Genomic DNA, 26,704 nt, shown 5'->3' with positions numbered 1-26,704 from the left:
GGGTGTGGGTACTTCTCTGTATCTTATTTGTCTTTCTCTCTTTGTGTATCTACTACTTCTATTTCTCTCTCCTTGCAAATTTTGATTAACTTAAAATTGAATAGGCTTACAGTTAGTGAAATTGAATGGGCCAAGCTAATGCTTTGAGAAGTGTTTGGTTTTGATTGACTGTCATATTTAACCTTTTGCCAAAGTTTCTCTGATTTTCTAAAGTCCCCAGTAAAAGGCTGTTTGGTTGTTTTGAGCTCCTGAGAATCTCTTGTAGGCATTTCTCCAGTACATCTAACTCAGAGTACACAAATAATTGTAATTCCTTTTAAATGTCTCATTGAGAGAATTGTTTGGTGGGATGGGAGTCAGGCTTGTGTGTCCTGCTTGGCACAGCCCAGGCACGGCTTTCCCAGCCACATTCCACACTCCATTTCCCAGCTGGAGCCGCTGGTGCCTCTGAGTTGTGCTGCCCCAGCCCCAGGGACGCTCTCCTTGTCTGCCCATTCCCCCACGGTCTCTGGGCAGGGATGGCCTCAGTGAGGGCTGCTGACATCCTAAGCAATTTGGAGGCTGCTGCTGAATTTTCCTGCTCCAGAGGCTTCAGCTTTTCAGTGCAGGAATTCAGTGTCCCAGGGCTCATTAACATTCAGAACACCTTAACAAGTCAAGCCTCTGGGAATAATTTGATTTAAGTGTTCAGATTTTTGTGGTTGATTAGTCAGATTTCAGAAGCTTATTCAATGTGAATACCCTGAGATTAAAAAGACAGCAAGAAAATATTTTTTTAGGTCTTGTAATTTTTTTTCACTAGTAATTCATTGACAAGTGCAATCTCCAATTGACATTGAATCCAAGTACCTCCTCATGCAGTTTGACTGGGTATGAAAATCAGGACCTTTCATGGCTGACAATCAATCAGACTCTGTCCCTGCCCCCACCCCACCATTTCCCCCATCCAAGCCCTGGCACTCAGAGCAGCCTTGTGCAAATCTGAGCTCCCTCCAGCCCACACTGGATCTAGCCAACAGACCACAGTTGAACAGGATACAATTTAATAACAATCACACAATTACAAACTCTTCCCAGAGCCATGTTCAACGTCCCAGCAGTGTCCGATGAGTCCGTCATTCAGAAGTTATTTCCAAACTAAAATTTATTTCACACAAACATGGTTCTGTGATAGATATAAACACAATTAACTTCTTGTATCAGGATTCACGTCCTGGAGTGAGGACAGAACAGCTCGAACAATTCCTGATTTGCAAAGCTGTCAGTGGGGAATAGAGAAGGGAGGTCAGGCTGCTGTTGGTGTTGACGAAATGCTGAAACCAGCCTGACTCATTTCATCTCCTCATGCCCTGGCTGATCTCCCCTCTTTCCCCTTCCACCCATTGGCTTTTGTCTCCCACCAGGCCCCCCGGAGAAGAGCCTGGCTCTGTGTTCTCCATCCCCTCCTCGCTGGCACTGCCAGGCTGGGATGAGGAGCCCCTCAGCCTTCCCTGCTCCAGGCTGGACAAGCCCAGCTCCCTCAGCCTCTGCTCACAGCTCTGACAAAATTGGTTCTTCTCCCAAATTCTCTACATGCACGGGTTTCTCCCAGACAAAAGCTGCAAGGACAGACAGGCCTGGCTCAATTTGGCTCTGGTGGTTGCCTCTAATCTGCCCTGGAAAAACTGGGGCTCTGTCCTTTCCTTCCTGAGGGAAAGAACTGGCCTTCTCATCCAGGTGCTCATGGGCTGAAATTGGGATTCTTCCCCCAAAATCCCATATATCTGAGATACAGAATATTTACACCTGAGATACAAGATATTTATTTTGTTGCTCCCAGATGAAAGCTGTCAGGACGGACAGATTTATCTGGCCTTGGCCTCTAGTGGCTGCTGTTTATCAGCTCCTGGAAGACTGGGGCTCCATGCTTTCCTTCCTGCTTTCCTTCCTGTGGAACCATGATGTCACTTCAGGGCCTCAGGGATCCAAGGGACCATTGTGAAAATGTGTGGCCTCGTGGAACCAAAGACATCATTGTGGCTCTGTTGGGCTGCATGGTCCCAAGAGGCCAGTGTGAAGCAGCAGGGCTTTGTGGAGCCAAGAGGCCATTGCTGCTTTTCAGGGCCCCGTGGTGCCAAAGGGCCGTTGTGATCCTGTGGGGCACCATGGATCCATGGAGAGCATTGTGGAATTGCAAGGCCCCATGGAATCATGGAGACCATTGTGACCCTGTGGGGCCTCACAGAACCAAAGGGCCTCTGCGACCCTGCAGGGCCTCTTGGAAGCATGGGGCCATTGTGACACTGCAGAAGCAAGGAGGACATGGCACTGCACAGTGCCATGAAAGCAAGGGAACATGGAACAGATCTGGCTAGCTTGGCCACCCAGGGCCCACTTGACAGGCCCAGCTGATGTTGGAATGTTGAGGGCTGTCTTTCATCAGCCCCTGGAGAACTGGTTCCCAGTGCTTTCCTTCCTATGGAAAAGAACCATTTGTCCTTCGAGGTGCCCACAGCCAAAATTGATACTCCCCTCGAAAATTCCCTGTATGCAAGGGTTCTCCTAGACAAAAGCTGCCGGACATAGAGCTCTGGCTGGCCTTGGTCTCTGGTGGTCACCTCTCATCTCAAGGAAGCCCTGAGGAAAGTATTTGAACAGGTTTGACTGCTGGGACATCAATGAGTCTCACACTCTTAAAAACTCAGATGCTCTTCTGTTTATGTGTCTCTTCTTTCTTATTGTGTATTATGTGTGAAGTATTATTTTCAGCTAAAAATATTATTCTTATCACTTTACCCGAGTTATCTGAAACAAAACAGCTCATCTACATATGACTCCAGGTCACCTGTATAAGCAAAAACAAGAAACAATCCAGTAGGAATTATTTGTCCCTGCTCCCATCTATCACATCTCTGGAGATGGAGGTGCAGCCCCAGCACTTGGCAGGGCTCAGGGGCTCACAAGCTCAGCTCCCACCCAGAGAACTTGCAGACCCTGGCCTGCTCTTCTTGGTCTCTGCACGCTCAGCCAGGCTGAGATGGAAACTGATGGTTTCTGGGCCAGGCTCTCTGAGCCCAGCCCAGCTCCCTGCAAGCTCTGCCAGCTGCCCTGAGCTCTGGGCAGCACCAAGGGCCTCTCCCCAGCCCAGCCCAGCCCAGCCCAGCCGGCTCTGGCCCCACAGCTCTGCTCAGGCCAGGCTGCTCTGGCCACTGCCCCATGGCCTCAGCCCCTGGCAAGGGCACAGCAGCAGCTGCAGCTGCCACAGGACTCAGCCCCACCGTGGGGGAAGGTGCTGGGCCAAGGCCAAAGGAGGCTCCCTGGCTGCCCTGCTCCCCTCGGGCTGAGGTGCTGAGAGCTCTGCAGCCCCTGCTGCCATCCCATCTGCCCAGGGCAGCACAAGAGCCGTGGCCTTGGGGACCTCAAGAGCTGATCCTGCTCCAGGCCCAGGGCTCATGCCAAAGCTGAGGCAGCCGCAAAGCTGTGCCCATTTCTTTCCATTGCTGCTCGGAATGGGATGGATCCTTAGCCACTTGGAGGTTGCTGATGGATTTTACTACTCCAGAGGCCTCTTCTTTGCTGAGCTTTCCTGTTCAGGAATTCAGTGACAAAGGCTCATAAACTTTTGCTCAAAACACCTAAACAAGAAAAGCCCATGGGAATAATCTATGTTTTCAGTTCTTCTGTGGTTAATTAGACAGATTTCAGAAGAGTATTCAAAGTGAATCTGCTGTATTGAAAACAATGCAAGTTTGGTTTTCATTTCCTGTTTATAGATTGGTATCAGAAATGTCCAATTGATATTGACCCCCAGACTCTTCTAAAGCAGTCTGAATACACATGAAAATCAAGACCCTTCATGGCTGACAATCAATAACACTTTGCCCCCACTCCCTCCCCACAATTTCCCTGATAAACCCTGGCACTCCTATGGATCAGGAATGGTGCGGCCAGCAGGAGCAGGGCAGGGATTCTTCCCATGTGCTGAGCACTGCTTGGACAGCACCTCGAGTGCTGTGTCCAGTTCTGGGTACCCCCAATTTCGGAAGGACATGGAGGGGCTGGAGCGTGTCCAGAGAAGGGCAACAAGGCTGGGGAGGAGTCTGGAACACAAGTTTTGTGAAAGGTGGCTGAGAGAGCTGAGGTTGTTTATCCTGGAGGAGAGGAGGCTCAGGGGAGACCTCATCACACTCTACAACTCCCTGACAGGAGGGCGCAGACAGGTGGGGCTCGGGCTCTTTTCCCAGGGGACAGTGACAGGACAGGAGGACACAGCCTTCAGCTGCACCAGGAAACATTTAGGCCGGACATGAGGAATTATTCTCCTCAAAATTGGGCATTGGATTGGGCTGCCCAGGGAGTTGGGTGAGTCACCATCCCTGGAAGTGTTTAAGGAAAGACTGGATGTGGCCCTGAGTTCCATGGCCTGGGTGACAAAGTGGTGTTGGGTCCCAGGTTGGACTTGATGCTCTCCAAGGTATTTTGCAGCCTGGCTGGTTCTCTGATGATTGTGACAGTGCAGGGCCCTGGGGAAGCAAGGGGACATTGTGACACTGCAAGGCCTGGTGGCACTAAGAGGACCATGGCGACACTGTACGACATGGCAGCACAGAGCCAAGGGGCCATTGTGACACTGTGGGGCTGAGTGGAAGCGAGGGGTCCATTGTGACAATCTGGGTCCTGGTGGAACCACAGAGGCCACTGTGACCCTGCACGGCCTTGTGGAACCAAGGGGCCCTTGTGCCACTGAGGAACCAAGGAGACCCTTGGGAGAGCCTGGGGACAATGGAATCAAGGGGCCTGTGCTCCATTGCAAGGACTCGGGGAACTGAGGGAACAACTGTGACACTGTGGTGCCCCATAGAACCAAGGGTCCCTGATGACACTGCAGGATCTTGTGTCACCAGGGCTGCATTGTGACACGGCAGCACCAAGGAATACATTGTGGCACTCTGAGGCCTCCTGGAACCACAGAGGCCACTATGATCCTGCAGGGCCTTGTGGAACCATGCAGAGCTTTGTGACAGAGCAGGACCTGGTGTCAGGATGGGGCGATCGTGACAATGCAGGGCCCCATGGAACCAAGGGGACAGTACTGCTCTTCAGGGACTCCTGGAATGAAGGAAACATGTTTGACACTGTGGTGACCCTTGGGACCAAGAGGCCATTGTGACACGGTGGAACAAAGGAGAGCATTGCTGCACTGCCAGACCTCATGGAACAAAAGATCCATTGTGACACTGCGGGGCCGTGTGGGCCAAAGGATCCAAGATACTTCGTGAAATCAAGTAGTCCTATGAAACCAAAGGGACATTGTAACACTGTGAGGCCTCACGGAATCATGAAGACCATTGTGACAAACACACTGGAATGGAGAGATCTTCAATTAAATAGTAATAGGAGGAGAAAAAAAGAAAATTTGGGAAATTTAGTGACTCCGAGAAAATGGCCCGGGATTATATCCAGTGCAGTGCAAAGGACCAAAAAATGCCAAAAGGAAGCTCACAGATGTTGCAAAAGAAGGGGAAAAAGTCAAGGAGGAAGACAAAACTTAGGGGGAAGGATATGAGGGACATGGAATAGACAATTCATAAAAAAGCCAAAAAAAGAAAAAACTCTTTCCCAAAGTCAAAGCCATCAAAAGGCATGGCATGCCATCAAGGGCAGGGACATGCACCAAAGATTCCTCTATTGGTCCCCATTGAAATCGCAAGATTCCTTTTACCTTCCTGAAAGGAAATATCACTTCCTTGTGGGAAGGGAAAAGGAATCTTGCGAATCCCGAAAGAAAGGCTAAGAAACACAAACTCTCTGGAAAAGGAGATAGGTTGAAATGAAATGCGACTGAAAAAAACAGAAAATCAGGAATTTTAGTGTCTTCATCAAATAGGCTGTGAGGAAATCAGGGTCGCATTGCAAAAAAACCAAAACATACTAATATAAGCTCTCAGATGTTGCAACAGCAGGAGAAAAAGTCAAGGAGGAAGACAAAACTTGGAGGAGAAGATATGAGAGACTTGGCATGGATGTTTAAGAAAAAAAAAAATAATTGTAGAAAAAAATCTTTCCCAAAGTCAAAGCGATCAAAATGCAGGCAGGCCATACGCCATCAAGTGCAGGCACATGGATCAAAGCTTGCCAAAACTGATCCCCACTGAAGGCCAAAACCGAAAAGAAGGACTTACAAACATGCTGGAATGGAGATACCTTCAAAGGAATTGCAATTGGAGGAGAAAAGAAGAAAATTTGGGAAATTTAGTGACTCTAAGAAAATGGCCCGGGATTATATCCATTGCAGTGCAAAGAACCAAACATGCCAAAAGTAAGCTCACCGATGTTGCAAAAGAAGGGGAAAAAGTCAAGGAGGAAGACAAAAATTAGGGGGGAAGATATGAGGGACATGGCATGGACACTTCATGAAACAACCAAAACCAGAAAAAAATCTTTCCCAAAGTCAAAGCCATCTAAAGGCATAGCATGCCATCAAGGGCAGGGACATGCACCAAGAAGTCCTCTATTGGTCCCCATTGAAATCGCAAGATTTCTTTTCCCTTCCCAAAAGGAAATATCACTTCCTTTCGGGGAGGGAAAAGGAACCTTGGGAATTCCAAATGAAAGGCTTCCAAACACTCTGGAAAGGAGATAGGTTCAAATGAAATGCAATTGAAAAAAGCAGAAAATCAGGAATTTTTGTGTCTTCATCAAATAGGCTGTGAGGAAATCAGCTGCATGGCAAAGGTCCAAAACATGCCAAAACTAAGCTCTCAGATGTTGCAACAGCAGGGGAAAAAGTCAAGGAGGAAGACAAAACATAGAGGGGAAGATATGAGAGACTTGGCATAGATACTTAAAGAAAAAAAAAAAAAAAGAAAAAAATATTTTCCAAAGTCAAAGCAATCAAAATGCAGGTAGGCCATACGCCATCAAGGGCAGGCACATGCAGAAAGCTTGCCAAAATTGATCCCAACTGAAAGCCAAAAGAGAAAAGAACGACTTACAAACACCCTGGAATGGAGATACCTTCGAAGGAATTGCAATTGGAGGAGAAAAAAAGAAAATTTGGGAAATTTAGTGACTCTGAGAAAATGCCCCAGGATTATCTCAGCTGCAGTGCAAAGGACCAAAACATGCCAATAACAGCTCACAGATGTTGCAAAAGAAGGGGAAAAAGGTCAAGGAGGAAGACACAACTTAGGGGGGAAAATATGAGGGACATGGCATGGACACTTCATAAAACAACCAAAAAAAGAAAAAAGTCTTTCCCAAAGTCAAAGCCATCAAAAGGCATGGCATGCCATCAAGGGCAGGGACATGCACCAAAGATTCCTCTAGTGGTCCGCATTGAAACCGCAAGATTCCTTTTCCTTTCCCGAAATTTCCTTTCAGGAAGGGAAAAGGAATCTTGCAAATCCCAAAAGAAAGGGTTCCAAACACTCTGGAAAGGAGATAGGTTCAAATGAAATGCAATTGAAAAATGCAGATAATCGGGAATTTTAGTGTCTTCATAAAATAGGCTATGAGGAAATCAGCTGCATTGCAAAGGACCAAAAGATGCCAAAGCTAAGCTTACAGATGTTGCAAAAGAAGGGGTGTCCTTCGGTGACGTTATGATGCTTGTATCCCTATTCATCTTTTCTGTGCCTTTAAGACTGGCTTTGAAGTGTGGAAGTTTTTTTTGTTTTCTCTTATCAGGGACACAGAGACGGGCAGTATATAGGGCTGTTTTCCCTTCTTGCTCTCATCTTTCTTCTTTGCTTGCTCTCTTTTCTTCTCTCGCTTCTGCTCTGCTTTGGCCTCTGCTTATTCGCTTGCTCTAGCTAAACATACCAAAATCCTTCCTGGACTGTTTCTCCTCTCCTTTTTATCAACCATTTCGAACCTACTCTGGACTGGGACCTGGGGACACCGAGGGTTTGCACCCTTTTGGCCTGCAGCAGCTGCCCCAGCACCGGAGGGACTGAGAACAGAGCAACCACCCCCGAAAGAGACTTTCTGATTTTTTCATCTTTCTCAGAGTGGTGTCATCGGGTATTGTTCATTTTGTGTGCTGGGGGGTGCTGTGCCTGAAATAAACAGGTTCTTTCCACCTCTTTCCGAGGAACATTTTTCCCGGACCAGTTGCGGGGAGGGCTTGCGTGGGTTTTGCTTTCTGGAGGGGCCCTCCTTGCAGATTCTTTGACAAGTTTGCCCTAAACCAGTACAAAACATCGGTGCCCAAATGTGGGGCTCTAGAGAGAATGGAAAAACCCTGTTTTGACTGCATTTTGGTTGCTATTACTCTGTGTTCATTTAAATTAGCTAATAGCCATGCTTTTTGGATTCATAATGTCTATTGGGGTGAAGATTTGCATGCATTTCTGGTCCCTAGGGTTTTTTGAGAATTTAATACCTCTATGGTCCCTAGGTTTATTTTCTTATCCAGAAATAGCTTTAGTATTGCCCCTAATACGTAGTTTTTACATCAGAGGGGCAGTGACCAGAGTAGCTATCCTGCTGGGCTTGGTGGCAATGATGTGCAAGAAGTTTATAAACATGCTAGGGTCTGCTCCAGGTATGAATGGTTCATGGCTCTGGTTATGCATCCAGTTTGTTAGAGGAGCAGCAGGGAATGAGGTTTTTCAGCCTCTGCTTTCCTTCTTCTCCTCTGAATCAGTTGCATCACTAGTGAAGGAATGTTCAGTTTCCCTTCAATATTAAAGAAACCATCTTTTTGGTATTCAATCTGGTAACCTTCTTCTATACAGCCTGCTGCTTCTCTAGAATGAGAGCTGAGATTTCTAGATGGGCTGATGAGACCCCTGACTCAGGAGTAGACCCCAGTGTGGAAAATCCTGAGTGGTGTGGGAAATGGGAGGATATGGGCCAAATCCTGAAGGTATTCTCTGACCCTATAGTCTGGGATTTTCCCCATGAACAAATTCAGAACCCAGCTGAGGTGGGGAAATATCTGAAAGAGAAGTACCAGGATGAGCCTAAGGAGAGGAAGGTCATTGCAGTGAGCTGGGCCCTGGCATATGCTTATCTCACTCTTTTAGAGACTGTCGGGCAGCAGACAGAGGCAGGGGGGCAGGGAGATAAATCAGCAACTATCCCAGTGACTCAGGCTGCAGACAACACTCCAGGCTCGAAGCCAGCAGCCAAACCAGATAGTGAGACTAAGCCAGCAGCTAAACCCATGGCTGTTGTTACCAGTACTAGAACTGGGAAATGCACCGACAAGACCAATCGACCAGTGGAGGATGATGATGATGATGATGATGATGATGATGATGATGATGATGATGATGATGATGATGATGATGATGATGATGGAGGAGAAGGAACCTCAATGCCTCCTGACATAAAATCAGGAGTCAAAGCAGCAGTTGCAAGATCAGATGCAAATATTGAGTCCTTTTCCCTGAAGGACCTTCGTGGCCTAAGGAAGGATTACACCAGACGACCTGATGAATCCATAATTAGTTGGCTGGTCCATCTCTGGAATGCTGCAGGCAAGGTTACAATTCTGGATGGCACTGAATCAAGGCATTTGGGATCCCTGTCGCAGGATCCTGTCATCGACCAAGGAATGATGAGGGGGGCTAATGCTCACAGCCTCTGGGCAGTGGTCTTGGACAGTGTTGCACAAAGATACCTGTGTGCAGATGATCTCTATATGCAGCAAACTCAGTGGAAGACAATAGAGCAAGGGATCCAACGCCTGAGAGAAATGGCAGTGGCAGAGATTATCTTCTCAGATGACGTAACAACTAGGAATCCAGACTTAGTACCATGCATGTCTGTGATGTGGTGAAAACTTGAATGACTTGGGCCACATGAATGTGCTTCTGCCTTAGCCATCATGAAGAGAGATGAGAGGGATGAGACTGTGCTGGACATGGCAAGGAAGCTCCGAGCATATGCAGATGCTGTACATGGCCCGACACATGCCAGAATCGCAGCGGTAGAAACACGTCTGCAGAACTTAGAGGATAAGATAGAGGATAATCATAAGAAGCTTAGAGAGGAGATTAAAGAAGACCTTCTCCAAATTTCAGCAGTACAGATCAGAGGTTCTGGTATTCAAGGCAGACGTTTCCCAGATGGTGAGAGAAGGTACACCCCACAAGCTGAGCTGTGGTTCTACCTGCGTGATTGTGGGGAAAACATGAGAAGGTGGGATAGGAAACCTACTGCTGTTCTGGCACGACGGGTGCTGAACTGAAGGAAGCCAACAGAAGCAAAGCAGCTCCAGTTGCCCGTAGCCAAACCACCAGGTATGATGATGATGACATGTCTGATCCCCTCGAAGGAACATCCAAAATATATGCCCAGGGAAAGAAGGATAACCAGGCTTAGAGGGGCCCTGCCTCTAGCCAGGTAGAGACCGGGGAAAACAATGTTTTCTGGTCTGTGTGGATTCGTTGGCCTGGCACATCAGAGCCACAAGAGTACAAAGCTTTGGTTGATACTGGTACGCAATGTACATTAATCCCATCAAGACATGTGGAGACAGAGTCTGTTTCTATTGCTGGTATGACAGGGGGATCCCAGGATTTCACTTTGGTGGAAGCTGATGTGAGCCTAACAGGAAATGAGTGGAAGAAGCATCCTATTGTGACTGGCCAGAGGCCCCATGTATTTTGGGCATAGACTACCTTCAAAGTGGGTACTTCAAAGACCCAAAAGGACTCAGATGGGCATTTGGAATAGCTGCTGTAGAGACAGAGGGCATCCAGCAATTGAACACCTTGCCTGGGTTATCTGAGATTATCTGCAGTAGGATGCCTGACGGGAGAAGAGCAGCGAGTACCAATTGCCACCTGAACAGTGCATCGATGACAGTATAGAACCACTCGAGATGCTGTGATCCCCATCCATATGATGATCCAAGAGCTGGAGAGACAAGGGGTGCTCAGCAAGACCCACTCACCCTTCAACAGCCCCATTTGGCCTGTGCGAAAATCTGAAGGAGAATGGAGATTGACTGTGGACTACCGTGCATTGAATGAAGTGACTCCACTGCTGAGCGCTGCTGTGCCAGACATATTAGAGCTCCAGTACGAGCTGGAGTCCAAGTCAGCAAGGTGGTACGCCACTATAGACATTGCCAATGCCTTTTTCTCCATTCCTCTGGCAGTAGAATGCAGGCCTCAGTTGCTTTCACATGGAGAGGAGTGCAGTACACCTGGAACCGACTGCCCCAGGGATGGAAGCACAGCCCCACCATCTGCCATGGACTGATCCAGACTGCACTAGAAAGAGGAGAGGCTCCAGAACATCTGCAGTATATTGATGACATCATTGTGTGGGGGAACACAGCTGTGGAAGTGTTTGAGAAAGTGAAGGAAATCATCCAGATCCTCCTGGAAACTGGTTTCACCATTAAATAGAGCAAAGTAAAGGGACCAGCTCGTGAGATTCAGTTCCTGGGAGTGAAGTGGCAAGATGGACGGCGTCAGATTCCCACCAATGTCATCAACAAGATCACAGCAATGTCTCCACCCAACAATAAGAAAGAGACACAAGCTTTCCTGGGTGCAATAGGTTTTTGGAGGATGCATATTCCTGAGTACAGTCAGATCGTGAGCCCTCTTTACCTGGTCACCCACAAGAAGAACAATTTCCACTGGGGCCCTGAGCAGCAACAAACCTTTGTCCAGATCAAGCAGGAGATTGCTCATGCAGTAACCCTTGGCCCAGTCAGGACAGGATCAGAGGTAAAGAACATGCTCTACTCTGCAGCCGGGAACCATGGCTTTTCCTGCAGCCTTTGGAAGAAGGTGCCTGGGGAGACACGGGGTCGACCACGGGGATTTTGGAGTCGAAGCTACAGAGGGTCTGAAGCCAACTACACTCCAACAGAGAAGGAAATCCTGGCTGCCTATGAAGGAGTCCAGGCTGCCTCGGAGGTAATAGGCACTGAAGCACAAATCCTCCTGGCACCCCGACTACCGGTGCTGGGGTGGATGTTCAAAGGCAAGGTTCCTTCCACTCACCATGCCACCAGTACTAGATGGAGCAAGTGGATTGCTCTCATCACTCAGTGCGCCCGTATAGGTAAACTGAATTGCCCTGGGATTTTGGAGGTAATTACAAATTGGCCGAAGGTGAACATTTTGGTATCATAGATGAAGAGGAACAAGAACCAGTGACACGTGCTGAAGAGGCTCCTCCCTATAACCAACTGCCACCAGAGCAAACACGCTACGCTCTTTTCACTGACGGTTCCTGTCGCATTGTAGGGATGAACCGGAAATGGAAAGCAGCCTTATGGAGCCCCACACGACAGATGGCAGAGGCCACTGAAGGAGAAGGTGGATTGAGCCAACTTGCTGAACTCAAAGCTGTTCAACTGGCCCTAGACATTGCTGAGAGAGAGAAGTGGCCGAAGCTCTACCTCTACACTGATTCATGGATGGTAGCCAATGCTCTGTGGGGATGGCTGGAGAGGTGGAAAAAGGCTAACTGGCAACGTAGAGGAAAACCAATTTGGGCTGCTGAAGAGTGGAAAGACATTGCTACCAGGGTAGGGAGGCTACCTGTGAAAGTCCGCCATGTAGATGCCCATGTACCCAAGAGTAGGGCCAATGAGGAGCAACAGAACAATGAGCAGGTATACCAAGCTGCAAAGATAGGGGTGTCCAAAATAGACCTAGATTAGGAACATAAGGGAGAGTTATTCCTAGCTCGATGGGCCCATGATGCCTCAGGCCACCAGGACAGAGATGCCAGCTATAAGTGGGCATGAGACCGAGAGGTGGATCTAACCATGGACAGTATTTCTCAAGTCATCCATGACTGTGAGACGTGTGCTGCCATCAAGCAGGACAAGCAAGTGAAGCCCCTCTGGTACGGTGGGCTGTGGTCCAAGTACAAGTATGGGGAGGCCTGGCAGATTGACTCCATCACACTGCCCCAGACAGGCCAGGGCAAGCGCTACGTGCTGACCATGGTTGAAGCCACCACTGGATGGTTGGAAACCTACCCTGTGTCTCATGCTACGGCCCAAAACACCATCCTGGGCCTTGAAAAGCAAGTTCTGTGGAGACATGGCACCCCTGAGAGGACTGAGTCTGACAACGGGACCCATTTCAAGAACAGCCTTATCAATACCTGGGCTAGGGAACATGGCATTGAGTGCGTGTACCATATCCCCTACCATGCACCAGCTGCAGGCAAAGCGGAGAGGTACAATGGACTACTAAAATCCCAGGTGAAAGCTTTGGGTGGGGGATCTTTCAAAAATTGGGAGCAGCATTTAGCAAAGGCCACCTGGTTAGTTAACACCTGAGGTTCCACCAAGCGAGCAGGTCCTGCCTAGTCTGAGTCCCTGAATATAACAGAAGGAGACAAAGTCCCAGTGGTACATATCAGAGGTTTGTTAGGGAAGACTGTGTGGATCAATTCTGCCTCGAGTAGAGACAAACCCATTCGTGGGGTTGTCTTTGCTCAGGGACCAGGTTGCACATGGTGGATAATGCAAAGAGATGGAACAACACGATATGTACCTCAGGGAGATCTGATTTTGGAGTAAGAATGATGTGCAATATCACTGTTCATTGGATGTTACTGCCATTGTCTGTACATTAAACCATACAGACATGAGATAGAAGGAAATGTGTAAGTGTCAAAGGTCTGAGCAAGTGATAGATGAAACTTTAAGTGAGTAAAGTGAAAGGGGGGAATCCTGCAGCTCTGTAATATAGGGCCTGGATTCAGTCATCCAGTGTGGGGATGAGATGAAGGCATGATGGGTATTGGTTGTAAATTTTGGGGGAACAGATGGACATTTTGTATGAATAATGCATGATGTGTTGTAGTATGTTGATGATATGGGGATAAGGGGTGGAATGTCCTGGGGTGACATTATGATGCTTGTATCCCCATTCATCTGTTCTGTGCCTTTAAGACTGTCTCTGAAGAGTGAAAGTTTTCTTCGGGTTTCTCTTATCAGGGACACAGAGATGGGCAGTACATAGGGCTGCTTTCGCTTTTTACTTTTGGCTTTTCTGCTTTGCTTGCTGTCTCTCCGCTCTCGCTTTTGCTTGCTTTTGCTTCTGCTTATTCGCTTGCTCTAGCTAAACATACCAAAATCCTTCCTGGTCTGTTTCTCCTCTCCTTTTTATCAACCATTTCGAACCTACTCTGGACTGGGACCTGGGGACACCGAGGGTTTGCACCCTTTTGGCCTGCAGCAGCTGCCCCAGCGCCGGAGGGACTGAGAACAGAGCAACCACCCCCGAAAGAAACTTTCTGATTTTGTCATCTTTCTCAGAGTGGTGTCATCTGGTATTGTTCCTTTTGTGTGCTGGGGGGTGCTGTGCCTGTTAAATAAGCAGGTTCTTTCCACTTCTCTCCGAGGAATTGTTTCCCGAACCGGTTGGGCGGAGGGGCCGTGTGGGTTTTGCTTTCTGGAGGGGCCCCTTTGGAGGTTCTCTACCAAATTCGCCCTAAACCAGGACAACAAGGCTTCTCCTTCTAGCAAACAAACAAACAAATAAACAAACAAAATATGAAAGTGTTACCTACTCCAGTGTCTAAAGCACTTGGAGGCCGTGAAGGGATGTTTGGCAGGGAAACAGCCCTCGTGCTGAGCATTGGCTCTATGGATCCAAGGCAGGGATCTATGGCAGTCTGCCTGAAGGTCCCTCATGAGCCCCCATGGTCCAGGCTAAAGCTCCCTCAGCACCTCCTCCCTGGCCTTGTGCTGCACCCCTTGCCCAGCTCCCCTGTCCCTCTGTGCCCACGCTGCAGCCCCTCCATGACTTTCTGCTTCCCAGGGCCCACAGCTGCACACAGCACTCCAGCTGTGGCCGCAGTGCTGCCCAGCACAGGCCACGCTCCCTGCCCTGCTCCTGCTGCCCCCCTGCTGCTGGCACAGCCACCGTGCCCTTGGCCTTCTGGGCCCCCTGGCCCCACGCTGCCTCATCTTCAGCTGCTCACGGCCGCCAGCCCTGCGTCCTTTGGGCCCACGCAGCTCCCCAGCCACAAAGGTGCCCATTGCGCTTCAGATACTGCAGGCACCATTGCAAGATGGCCTTCCTGTTCTACCACCTCATGTTCCAAGTAGATATCATAAAGTTTGATAGGAATAGGATTCTAAGTCACTCTGTTTAAATTAAAATTATCTAATACAACTGTAGAGGAAATTGCTCTTAATTAAATTTATCCTATCTGCTGTCTGCAAGCATCGTTCTCTTTTTAAAACTAGGTTTTTAGTTCTTCAAACTCTGAGAAGGAAATTTAAAAATATCTATCGCTGCCTTTGTTACTTTTGTTTCAGGCATGAATATGGATTTTCTTTCGGCCTTCCTAGCTGGCCCTCTTCAGTCTACTGCTACTGGCCAAGCTTACATCTTCCTCTACAATTCTTAAACACCAGGAACATGAAATGTTCCTTTCTCACTCACCTCAGGATCTTCAGCACTGCTGAATACACGCTTTCAGGTGACCTGTAGTGGGAAGGGAAAATGAACCAGATGCTGTCAGAAAACTGCCTGGGCTGCTGAATCCCACAGAACAAGTCAACCCAAACACAGATGATTTCCTGTTTCACAACACCCCTCCAGGGGACACATTTCATTCACACAGCCAGCAAGAGATCAGGACAATATTCATGGTTGTGCCAACACATTGGCCTGTTTAGCCAGTAAATGAATACAAATATGACCAAGAAAATGCAAATTGCTCTTCAACACTCAATGCTCCTGTTCTACCAAACACATAAAACAGCTTCTGAAATCCTCTCCTTCAGGTACTCTTTTTTTTTCCGGTCAGTTACACGCACTAATTCTCATTAACTTGCAGGAAATAGTTGCCCAGAAAAGCTTCCCAAAATTCCCCTGAGCTGTGACAGTTCTATTGTGGAAGAGCACAGCAGCACCTCTACGGATCAGGAGCAGACACTCACTGCTTTAGAGTTTGCATTTTCTTTCAAAGGTAATAACTATTTTAGCACACAGTAAAAGGTTATTAAGTTAGACAGTCAAATCCTTTCATGACAAAATTTAAAAAGAAAATAAGCTTTCTCTGAATCCTGGGAACAACTGAAGAGTTTTTAGAAGGCCTTCCAAGAAGCTCTGCCAGTCTACATTTTCAAAGGTGTCCTGCTTGTCCCAACAAACTGAGGAAATTACAGACTCTGCTGCCACAGACTCTCCCGTGGAGGGAACGGAAGTCCTGCAGGTTCCCCTGCAAATGCTGCCCCTGTGGCTACAGACACCCCCTTTTTAGCTGGACCTCTTGACAGGAGCTTTAGCAAACCACTGGCATCCTAATGCTCTTTCTATTTCAAAACCAGAAACTCAGCCACCAAGAAAGAGCAGGAAGACATATAAAAGCCAGGTTAGGATACACCCTAGCCTAAGTAGAATGGAAACCTCTATTTACGTGCAAAATGTGTAATGTAATACACAGAAAAAGAAATGCCATAGGCAGCAATTGCTGCTTTAGCCAGATGATGAAACATTGTAACAGTGTTGTATGAGTTTTTCCTAAACTAGGGAAAAAAAGGCTCTTGTCAGAGGGCAGCTATCCACTGACAAAGGCGCCAGCCAGGAAAGTTCTCCTGATGTGAGCAAGCACTAGGGCTGCTCTGACACTCAGGCCTTCTGTGCACCAAGGCAACCTTCTGATGCCACTACGACAAGGTGGCAACCATGCCCTGACATCACAAAGCAAACGCTCCATGTTGGCCTGTGAATTTATGCAAAGCAATAATCAACCTTCCCTACAGCAAACACAAAAGAGCCTGGGACGTTCTTATCTGTCACAAAGCAGCACAAATTCCCCCCATGGGCCAAACCCTGTTTTTCAGGGATCCAATAGGAACTCCCAAGGGTGCCCCAAGCACCCACAGCCTGTACCCCAGCTGAGCACTCAGATGGGACACAAGCAAAGGAAACCAGACCAAGAAAATGGCCCACAGCATTGCACATGTGAGAAATGACTCTCACTTTTAAAATTGTAAACGTTTAGTAAACCTTTACAAAGGACTGAATAAGGAAAAATTGCAGCATTGGGAGTCTCTGTGACTAGCAGCCATGTGCTCATCTACAAAAAGGATGTTCTGCCATTTATACCCTTAGCCCCTCCAAAAGTTTTTCAGTCAACTCTTTCTCTGCTGTCCATTGGTGGAGATTACTTTCTTGCATCCTGACTGGAGGTCAGGTGTTGTTACACCCTGCCTGTTGGTCACAAGCCAGCCCTCCCCAAATGCCCTGACTGCCCAGGCTGTTACAAGGGGGACGGGAAAGAGGACTATGGGAGGATATATTACAATATAATCACTACTCATTTGAACATCCACATAACATCTACTTCTTAATTGTCAGAGCCAACCATTGCATTACTCATCCAGAACACACAGAACCAGGAGAGAAGCCACTGTTGGCATCACAGATGAAATGCTTCCTAACAAATCTCCCCACATATTTGCACCTTTATTGGACATGCCCAGGGCTCCGGTGCGGGTACATCTCTGCCTTTCTTCCCCTTTGGCAGCAGTCAAACCGGCACCATCTGCCCGCCAGCAGCAGCTGCTCCCAGCTGGGAACGCCACTGGCGGTGCTGATTTCCAGAGGCTTCTGTGTGCCAGGGGAAGCCAAGGCAGAAGTGGGTTGAACGGTGCTGGCGCTGCTGCTGCTCTGTGCCAGAGAGCCCCGGCTGGGCAGGGCACGGTGCCCACTGCGCTGCGGGCTCCTTCTCCTGCCACAGCCGGGCACACCTGGCAACAAGGCATGGCAACCTGTGGGCAAGCCAAGGGGTTTCTGGGGCTGCACTGCTCTGCACACACCCAGCACACCTGCAGCACACAATTTTAACCCTCAAACAGGTAAACCAAAGGGAAACAGCTGGAAAAGATTTCATTTCAACCATTCCTTATGCTTCAATAGGAATGACCAAAATGAAAGTTACCAAGCAGGGCCAATCTACACTGCCAGCTCAGTGTGAGAAAAGAGGAATTACTTTATTTCAGTGCTGGGTGTGTGAGGAATCACTTCCCTGAAACATGCACACCCACGTGTTAGTATCCATGGAACTAAGACATTACTTTCATTATTTTTATTCATTACTTTGCTCTAACTCACAGGCTAAACATTCTCACAAAGTATTTGACATGTTTAAATCACTTCCCCAAAATTACTGACATTTAGAGTAGGGGTCTCTTGAGGGTCTCTGGTGGTCATGTGGTGAAAAACTCATTCCTAAAATTCTCCTCCCATGGCTAAGAGCCTTCTTCTCCTTGAATGCATTGCAGCTACGTCCTCATTAGGCCCACTGTCTTTATTCTCAAGGCTAAGACATCCACTTGCACACATTAACCACTGCTGTGAGGGAAGGTACGATCAAGCACTGCCTGTTAAAGCTTAACAAATTCACAATTTGTTGCAGGTCAACACTTCCCCAACATCTCTCGTTCCTTCTCTGGGAATCAAACACAAGCATTTTGTGATCCCTGAGCCCAAGGCCGCCTCCAACCCTCCTGTCACCCAGCAGCCCTTCTCTCCTCACAAACAGCAGGCCCAGCAGTGCCTTCCCTCACTGGCTCAGTCACCAGCTGTGTCAGGAGTTCTCTGTCACACACTCCAGGACCATCCTGGACTGTTTGCTCTCCGCTGCACTCTGTTGCCAGCAGACATCCCCACCCTGTTCCATGCCCCGTGCAGAACCCTGCACCTGCTGTCCATGGGCACCTGGCAAGGGGAGGCACTCACGGCAGAGAGGCACCAGCTGCCCTGGGCAGGAACCAAAACCCTCTGGGGCACAGCTGCTGGCCTGGGTTTGGCACAGCTCTGCACGCCCCACTCCTCACGGGCTCTGGGCTGGAAATGCAATTGCACTTTCTGCCTCAGGGAGAAACACCAGGGCTGCACAAACAACGGCCAGCAGGCCACATCCCAAAGGCACTGCAGCATGGAGCTGAGAAGGAAGAAGACCCAGTTCCTAACCATACCAAAACCACCATAATGGGGACTTTTAATCTTCTGAATGTAGATTTGATTCACAGGGTGACAAGGGAATCTTCCAATGGAGTTGAAGTTTGGTAGAGTTTTTATTCTGAGTCCTACTCAGACTGTTGATTTGAAAATTTATTTTAAAATGTTTTTTAAAAGGCTGTGCAGTCATATGGTTTTGTTCTAATACCAAAATGGCTAGATGAAATGTACTGGCATTTTAATTACATCCAAACTGATTAGTCTGTAAAAGCTTTCAAGCAGAATAGCCACTAAACAAGAAATGAAAATCTGTGGACTGTTGACTTTGCAAATTTCTACTAAACTTATCAGACAATGAGGCATTTTTAGGTAGATCATAGAGAAAATTAATGCCTATGGATAACTTGATTTGGATAAACCTGTTGATTTCAAATTAAAACTGCCAGCACATACTAAGTGGAAATCTGAATACTCACTTCTATGAGCTCTGAATTATTAGTCATTGTTTGCCATATTAAAAAAAATTAACATTCTGGCTATTTTGTTTACTTACAGTCAGGTCTTCAACACTCTTTGTAACACCAGAAAGAGAGCTTTTAGCAATGTGAACCATGGGTTTGTGGAGCATTGCAGAAGGCTCCTATGCCAGCACTAAACGTTCACATTTACCATGGCATCCCTTCTTGCCTTTAATTCCAAGCTACAGCTCAGTTCCTGCAGTACAGATTCACACTTGTAGTCTGTATTTGCACCTGGTTCTTACTTCCCTGTCCAGAAAAAAATCATGCTGAGATCTCAAATCAAAATAAAACAAGGAGAGAGTCAGGTTCTGGATAGGTATAGAAAGAACTGAGAGATTTTTTTGCAAATATGTTGAAAAGCAGTTTATAAATGCTGCAAAAACGGCAGATTAAAGACTTGCACTCTAACTTGCAAGCTGAGGTTTGCCTGTTCTCTCTGGACTGATTTCTTGAGGCCAGACACTGAACCTAATCAGTAAGAAAATCAAAACCACAGGAGTAGTTTGGAGAATATTGTAAATTATTCTGTCATGATGCTTTTTGCCTAAAAGTTCTGGCCATCATCCAATTGGAGTAATTAGAGGAGATCGAAGCCATCATACTGTGCCTGTGCACACAATTCCTTCCCAGGAGTAATCCATGAAGCAACGCTGACAAACCCACACCAGCAGCTGTTGTCACACAGCCCTGAAGCAGAGAATATGTATTTCTGCTATACTTGGACAGCTGAAGATGCCTCTGCTGAGCTAATTCTAGTGACTCCCCACCACAGATGAGACCTTGTGGTCAGTCTCCAACAAGTCAGGGCAGTTAATATTCTGCCTAAATGAAGTAAATCTAGCAATACATAGACCATGGAGCCTGAGGAAAGCCAGCAGTTGTGGGAGATTTAATTTGTTTCCATATCTTTCTTTTTACTAATAGATTGCAGTCAACTATTTAAAAAATGTAAACTTATGGCACACCATTGGCTGGAAGGTTGGTCAATCTTCCGTTCATGACTCCTCTGAAAGCATCACCCCAGTGTTTTTATCAGTAGCTCTTCCATCATCATGGCTCACACAGCATTTCCTGCAGCTCTTGCTGGAGCCAGGGAAAGGCACCAGGAGAAGGGGGAGAAATCTGTGTGCAGAGTCTGTGTCAGCTACAGAGACATTTGTTTCCTCTGATTTGACTGAATGGCTGCAGGAACCTTGCTGGCACTGCTGGCGGGGTGGCCTTTGGCAGGGCTGGGCAGAGTTTGGGGCCCAGGATCCCTCCTCTCGGTGGGACACCAGGGTGAGCAGCCCCTGTCCCAGCCAGGAGCAGAGGTTCTGTGGCTCTGCCCGGGGCACAGGGACCTGCCACTGCCACGAGCTCCTGCCGCAGCTCCTCTGGGGCAGCTCCTGCTCTGCAGTGATGATGGGCGCAGCTGGGGGTGGCTGCAATGGAGGGGGGCTTCCAGTGGGCTCTGCTGGTCTGCCACACTGGAGCCAGCAGAGCTTCTGGAAGGAGTCTCCTCTTGTGAGCTGCTGGAGCTGGAGCTGGCCACAGAGCCGCTGTGTTCATCCCTGACAGGCCCAGAGCACAGCAGCCTCTGGGCCTCCTTGCTGCACGATGGCAGTGAGGAGGCCATGGACCAGAGGTTCAGTATGGATGACTCAGTTTCCTGATAAACTCTGCTAAGAAAACCCTGCATCCGTCCTGCCAGATCTAAGACACTCCAAGAAATCTGTTGGCACTTTGGGAACTCAGAATTGTTTGAATTTTGAACAGTTGTCCTGTGAGCGCTTTTGATGATTTTTGTCATTTTGTGTTGATTCAGTTGATCCTTCAGAGAAGCTTTCCTAATAATATAAAACAGGAGAAATTGTGGAGACCCTGAGGGGGCATTCCCTGGTCTAGGGAGACACAAGAAGCTTCCCTCAAAGAGCTGTTAGACCCCATTGGCTCCTTCCCCTGTTCCTATGTCTGTTCCTGTGTTCCTGAGCCACACCTTCCCTATTCCCTGATCGGCCCCCTTATCTTTGTACTGCCCCGAGATCAGGGTCAGCCCCCAGGCCTCTGTGGAGACAAAGTGAGACCCTCTGTGTGTGGGTGCTGGGAGCTGAACATCTCCCTGCACGGCTGAATGAAACATCTGTGGAGATTATGCAAAGGTCCTTTTTGCTTCTTTACCCTGGACTATGCTAGCAGCAATTCAGACTGCTCCAGAGGAGAAGCTGCGGTACTGGCACCAAGGTTTTGGCAACTTGACCATAGGCACAGAGGGCATGCAGGATGCTGCTCTATGAATTCCTTAACCAGCCATCTCTGGTGCTGGCATATTCCCTCCAGCTTCTGCTGCAGCCAGAGCCACCTTTGGTCCAGTAGATGACATTGTTATTTGAAAAATTGGGCCCACTCCTTGGGCAGGAGGCCATCCACAGGCTCTGGTCCTGCAGCCCCCTGCTCAGCTGGGGACAGTGTTCCCTGTGGGGAAGATGGAGCAGCCATCACAGGGTCTGGGGGGCTGTTTTCAGCAAGGTGGCCAGGCTCTCTCCCTGCTGGACTCTAGCAATTGTTTGGGGGAGCTGATGGCAAATTGTATGTAGTCCTGTTCATCCTACTCAGAAAACCTGACAGCTTCTATCATTCTTCTGCAGAGTTGGCACGCTGGATTTCTCTTTGCCCACTGCAGGATGCAGCCCAGGCAGAACTGGTGGTGACAGGGCAGAGAAAAATTCACATCCTTCTTAGTGACCTGGCAGATGGGGCAGCTCCATTCTGTCCCCATGGCCATGTCTGTCTGTCCCAGCAGCAGGGAAGAGCTGAGGACCATGAGCTGCTCTCATTGGCAATCTTGCTTGGCCAGAGCCCAAGCTCGAGCCAGAGTGGTCCAGGCTCTGTCAGTGCCCAAACATAAGCAGAAAGGGATGTTGTATCACAATCCATTCCTTGGTGAAGGAGGTCCATAGCAGCCTCAAGAGGCACCTCAGACACTCAACAGTCAAGGCAGTAACATATGGACAAGACACAGATGGCAGTTCCTGGCTGGGAGAGCATTCATAGGCATATCCAAGGACAAATTTCCCAGGAACTCTCCACAGCTCTGGGATCTGCCCACCAGCTCTGTCAGAAGCTTCAGCAGAACAACCAAAGTCCTAAAAAGCAGCTCCCAGACACTTTCCTATCATCCTGCCTGAGTAGCTGGGTTGCTTGCTGCAAAGCACTCTTTTTCTTCTCTTCCCCAATCCCCTGTGGACACCTGCAGCCAAAATAAAAAGCTCCTGGCCCTCTGTGTGATGTGATAATACAGTTTTTATATTTCCATGCTGGGATAAAAGAAAGCTGTGCTGTGGGTCAGGAGAGGCCAGGACCCACTTGGCCTTCCTGCAGGCTGAGGTGGTCCCAGCAGACATCCTGCTGCTTTTGGGGAATGTGTGAGGGGGAGTGGAGGGGGTGACAGAGAGGCCGAGATCATAGAGTGGAAACTCAGCTCCAGAGTGGCAGTGCAGACTCTCCCTGCTGAATGCCTGCTGGGGCTGGCAAAGAAGGAAAATGCCCCAATAACAGCCCGGTGGCACTGTGTCCCAGGGACAGGTACAGGGAGGTGACAACAAACAGCAGCATGGCCCGGTCTCACAGCTTCTAGGAAGCAGGGACAGAGGGGCCTCATGTGCCAGAGGTTTCAGAAAGGCTGTCTTCTCAAATGGCCACTCTAAAACCCCTTCTCTTTGCCTCTTGGGTTTGTGAATGCTTTTGACAGCCACAGCATCCTGGGGCAACGCATTCCATGATTTCATTAAGCACTCCTTGTAAAGCACCTCCCATTGTTCAACTGAGCTGCCAGCCTGGTCATTTCAGAGGGTGCTGCCTTGGTGCAGAGAAAAATCAGTCTTCTGCCTTTCAGGGAGCTGAAGGAGGAGGGACTCTTCACCATCCAACACCTGGCTGGGTCCCATTCAGAGCTCCTGCTTTGTAGACTTGGTGAGGTTTGCTTGGCAGTTGCCAGCAAGGTGAGAACATTGTTCTGAATTGTCCCCCATACTTCATACACAGTGTGTAGAGTAGGTATGTGCTTGCTCACCTCCATGTGTGCTCAGGGTCTGCCTTAATTTCTGGTTTTAGACCTGATATTTCCAATGTCTGTCAGCTGTCTGTAGGATCTGTGGGCACATGCAGCTGTATTTACTGGCAGCTCGGGTATCTGACACTCATCTTTGAGTGTGGTGCCTTCATAATGCAATGTGCAAATGCAGAAACTGAGACACTAATGATGTTAGTTGCCAGAGTCCCAGTCTCTGCCCAAGCTATAATTCAACGCTGCAAATTATTCTGTAGACCTGAGCCTGTGTTTTCTGTTTCCTGGCTGAGTGCTTCAGCTGCTGGTGTTGCTTTTTTGAACAGGAGCACCTGACTCTTTTATCTTTATGACTTTTGCCTTCATGATTTGAAAGCAGCTCTTTATTTATTTTCTAGTAAAAGGGCCTAAAAACAAAGATGTGGACATTTAAGAAGGGTTAAATAGAACACTTAATGAAATTTTTATTTACGCCTGCAGTAAGCAGGTCTGAAGCCAGAAATTGGTGCCAGAGTAAGTGCCTTTCTGTGCTTGTGCTCTCCTGCTCTTCTGTCCTTGTATGCTCCTCTGGACACAATGGGAAGTGTTGTCATTTCCTGGGACTTCTGTTGAAGGCAACTGGTTTTCTTTCCAAGGTGATTCTTATGTTTCCCCTCATGGCTTCCCCAGGTGACCAACCTCGGTTCCAAGGTGTCCTGCTCTGACATTGTCACTCTGGGAGAGCTCTCTGTGACCTTGAAGAAGGACATGGACTCTGAGGTGGATGAGGTTGCTCGGGTCCTTCTCCAGATGGTGTCCAACGCCCCAGAATTTGTTCAGAAAGCAGCCAGTCAGACCCTCGGGATCATGGTGGAGAATGTGACTCCTGCACGAGCAATGACTGCTCTCATGGACATGGGAGTCAAGTAGGTTCTTCTTCTTTTAGTGATGTTCTTCACCTTTGTGTGTGGGGGAGGGAGAAGGGATGAGACAGACAATGGGAATGGTTGGAGGGAAGGGTCCTGTATCCTGCATCTTCTGTGGACTCAGTGACTTGATTCTCCAACCAACCTCCCTTCTCTCCTCTTGTCACCTATTTCTGCCCTCCTGCAGCCCATCAGTTCTCAGAATTACAGAAGTAAAGAATATGGAAAGTTGGAAGGGGCCCATCAGGACCATCGAGTCCAGCTCCTGGCCTTGCCCAGAGCAGCCCAAGGGTCACACCAAGTGCCTGAGATTGTTGTCCAAATGCTCCTTCAGCCCTGTCAGGCTTGGTGCTGTGACCACTGCCCTGGGGAGCCTGTTCCAGTGCCCAGCCACCCTCTGGGTGAAAAACCCTTTTTCCTGATATCCAAACTAAAGCTCCTCTGACTCAGCTTCCTGCTGCTTCCTGGAGTTCTCCCAGTCTCTCAGATTTTCCTGGATGTGGTGACTGATGGGGAAGGGAAAGTGCCTGCAAAGGCCAAGGATAGAGCCTTGTGCTTTTGTGGGCAGAGGGACAATTGCAATTGCAGCTGTGAGCAGTGTTTTGTATTTCACAGTGCTAACCACAGAGGCCCTGGGAAAACCACATCTCCTCATGATGCCACTAACTTGGGAAACGAAGAGCATCCTTGCCCTCATGGAGCACATGGGGGACAATCTGCTGGGTGTGGCACAGCCTGCACAGCAGGTGCAGCTCCTGCCAAAGGAGTCTTGTATGACTGTCATGGCCTTAGAGCTCTACTTTCTATTCAAAGTGATGTTTCATGTTAGCCTTGAGATGATAAATCACTTTACAGGCACCTTCACAGGCTGACTGCCATGGGACAGTTGAAGCAAATGCTGCCTTAAATGTTGGTGCTGGGCCTGATAGTTCCCAAGAGACACTCTCTAGAACAGGACAGCCTGGCTAAACTGCCTGCCACCCTTTCCTCAGCTTTGCAATAGGGTAAAACATTCAGATGGATCCATTGCCAAGCTCCACAGAAGAAACAGGCTGCATTGCTGGATATTCTGCAACTTCACAGCCCACCACGTGTTTTCCCTGCATTTGTTGTTTTCCAAAACTCTGCAGATTTCGGGATACATGGGTGAAAAGAGCCTCAATCCTGCTGCAGGTCTCTGTGGTGTGCATCTGCCCCTGCTCTCTCCATTGCCCTTCCTACTCATGGCATGGGGGGCCTGAAGCTGCTCCAGGTTGAGGACAAGGTGAAGGCAATCATGGCTCAGCCTCACACAGAGGTGAGGGGGGAGCTGGGCCAATCTCTGCTGGCAGGAAGGGTCTTGTGGCAGCCCAGAGAGGCTGTGCACATTGCCAGGGAACAGCTGTGCCCTGCACGTGCCCCTGCAATGAGCTGTGCTGCTGCCAGTGCCCCTGGAGCTGTGGGGCTGCTGAGCTGTGGGGCAGGCGGAGGAGCAGGAGGGTGCATGTGCAGCTGAGCCATTCCTGGGGAGCACAGGGCTCTGGGCTCCCTGCTGTCCCAGGGCAGCCCAGAGGCCAGGCTGGGCCTGTGCCAGCTCTGGGCAAGTGGCTCAGGTTTGCCCTGGCCTGCCTCAGTGTCTGCCAGCAGGAGCATGTTTCCCTGTGCAGCTGTTTGGACATTTCCAGGAAATGTGTCCCATGAAATATGGAGCTTCAGCTGCTTTAGGTTTGCATGGTGGCCTCTGTTAAACTTTGCCTCTCTGTTAAACTTTGTGTCTCCATTTTGCAGATCTGACTGGTTACAGTCTTAAGGAGAAGTTTTCTCGGGACACTTCCAATGTTCCCTCACCCACAAAGTCCTCGCCTCCCGTCCAGAAGAGCTCTCTTTCCTCCAAGCTCAGGAAGAAGCTGCCGCCTGTATGAAGAGTGTTTGAAGAATAGGATTGATGCGTTAGGCTTGATAGTTACAGCTGTACATATGTTCTGATCTTTAGATGTAGTTTTGAATTAATGTGTTTTGATTCTGTCTTTAAGTTTTGATGACATGTTTTTAATTCTATATATTTCATTTTGATGATGAAAAAAAGTAAATAAATAAACAAAATTGAAAAAACCAAGAGGAGAATGTGAGACCATGACCTGCTAGCCTAGAGATTATGGGAGAGCATCTCACTCAATGTGCCAGTGTCTCACCACATCCTTTCCTCATTGGGCCTCTTCTCTTTCCTCTTCCTCTTTGGCCATGGTTTCTTTGTGTCATTTGTGCTGCTGTTTTCAACTTGTCATTGTAACAGGGCCACACATTAACATGTTTGGGGGACAATGGATCCAAAAGATCTTGTCTAGTCAAAGGTTTTCTACC

At 48.5% G+C, this 26,704-nt stretch overlaps 1 protein-coding gene across 1 annotated transcript in view; it reads left to right on the top strand.

Annotated features, from left to right (window-relative positions):
- LOC134433330 (olfactory receptor 14J1-like) overlaps positions 1-26,137 on the top strand; it is a gene marked incomplete at its 5' end in the record, with an annotated part of 36,551 nt that extends 10,414 nt beyond the window's left edge. The window contains one exon of the mRNA XM_063182189.1: positions 26,132-26,137. Within this exon, the coding sequence (XP_063038259.1) occupies positions 26,132-26,137 (6 nt within the window). The remainder of the gene's footprint in view (positions 1-26,131) is intronic.
- Positions 26,138-26,704: the final 567 nt, after the last annotated feature.

The sequence above is a fragment of the Melospiza melodia genome, unplaced genomic scaffold (assembly GCF_035770615.1).
Source record: "Melospiza melodia melodia isolate bMelMel2 unplaced genomic scaffold, bMelMel2.pri scaffold_18, whole genome shotgun sequence".
NCBI classification, from domain to species: Eukaryota; Metazoa; Chordata; class Aves; order Passeriformes; family Passerellidae; genus Melospiza; species Melospiza melodia.
The sequence above is the reverse complement of the archived record's forward strand: the minus strand, read 5'-3'. Positions and strand labels throughout refer to the sequence as shown.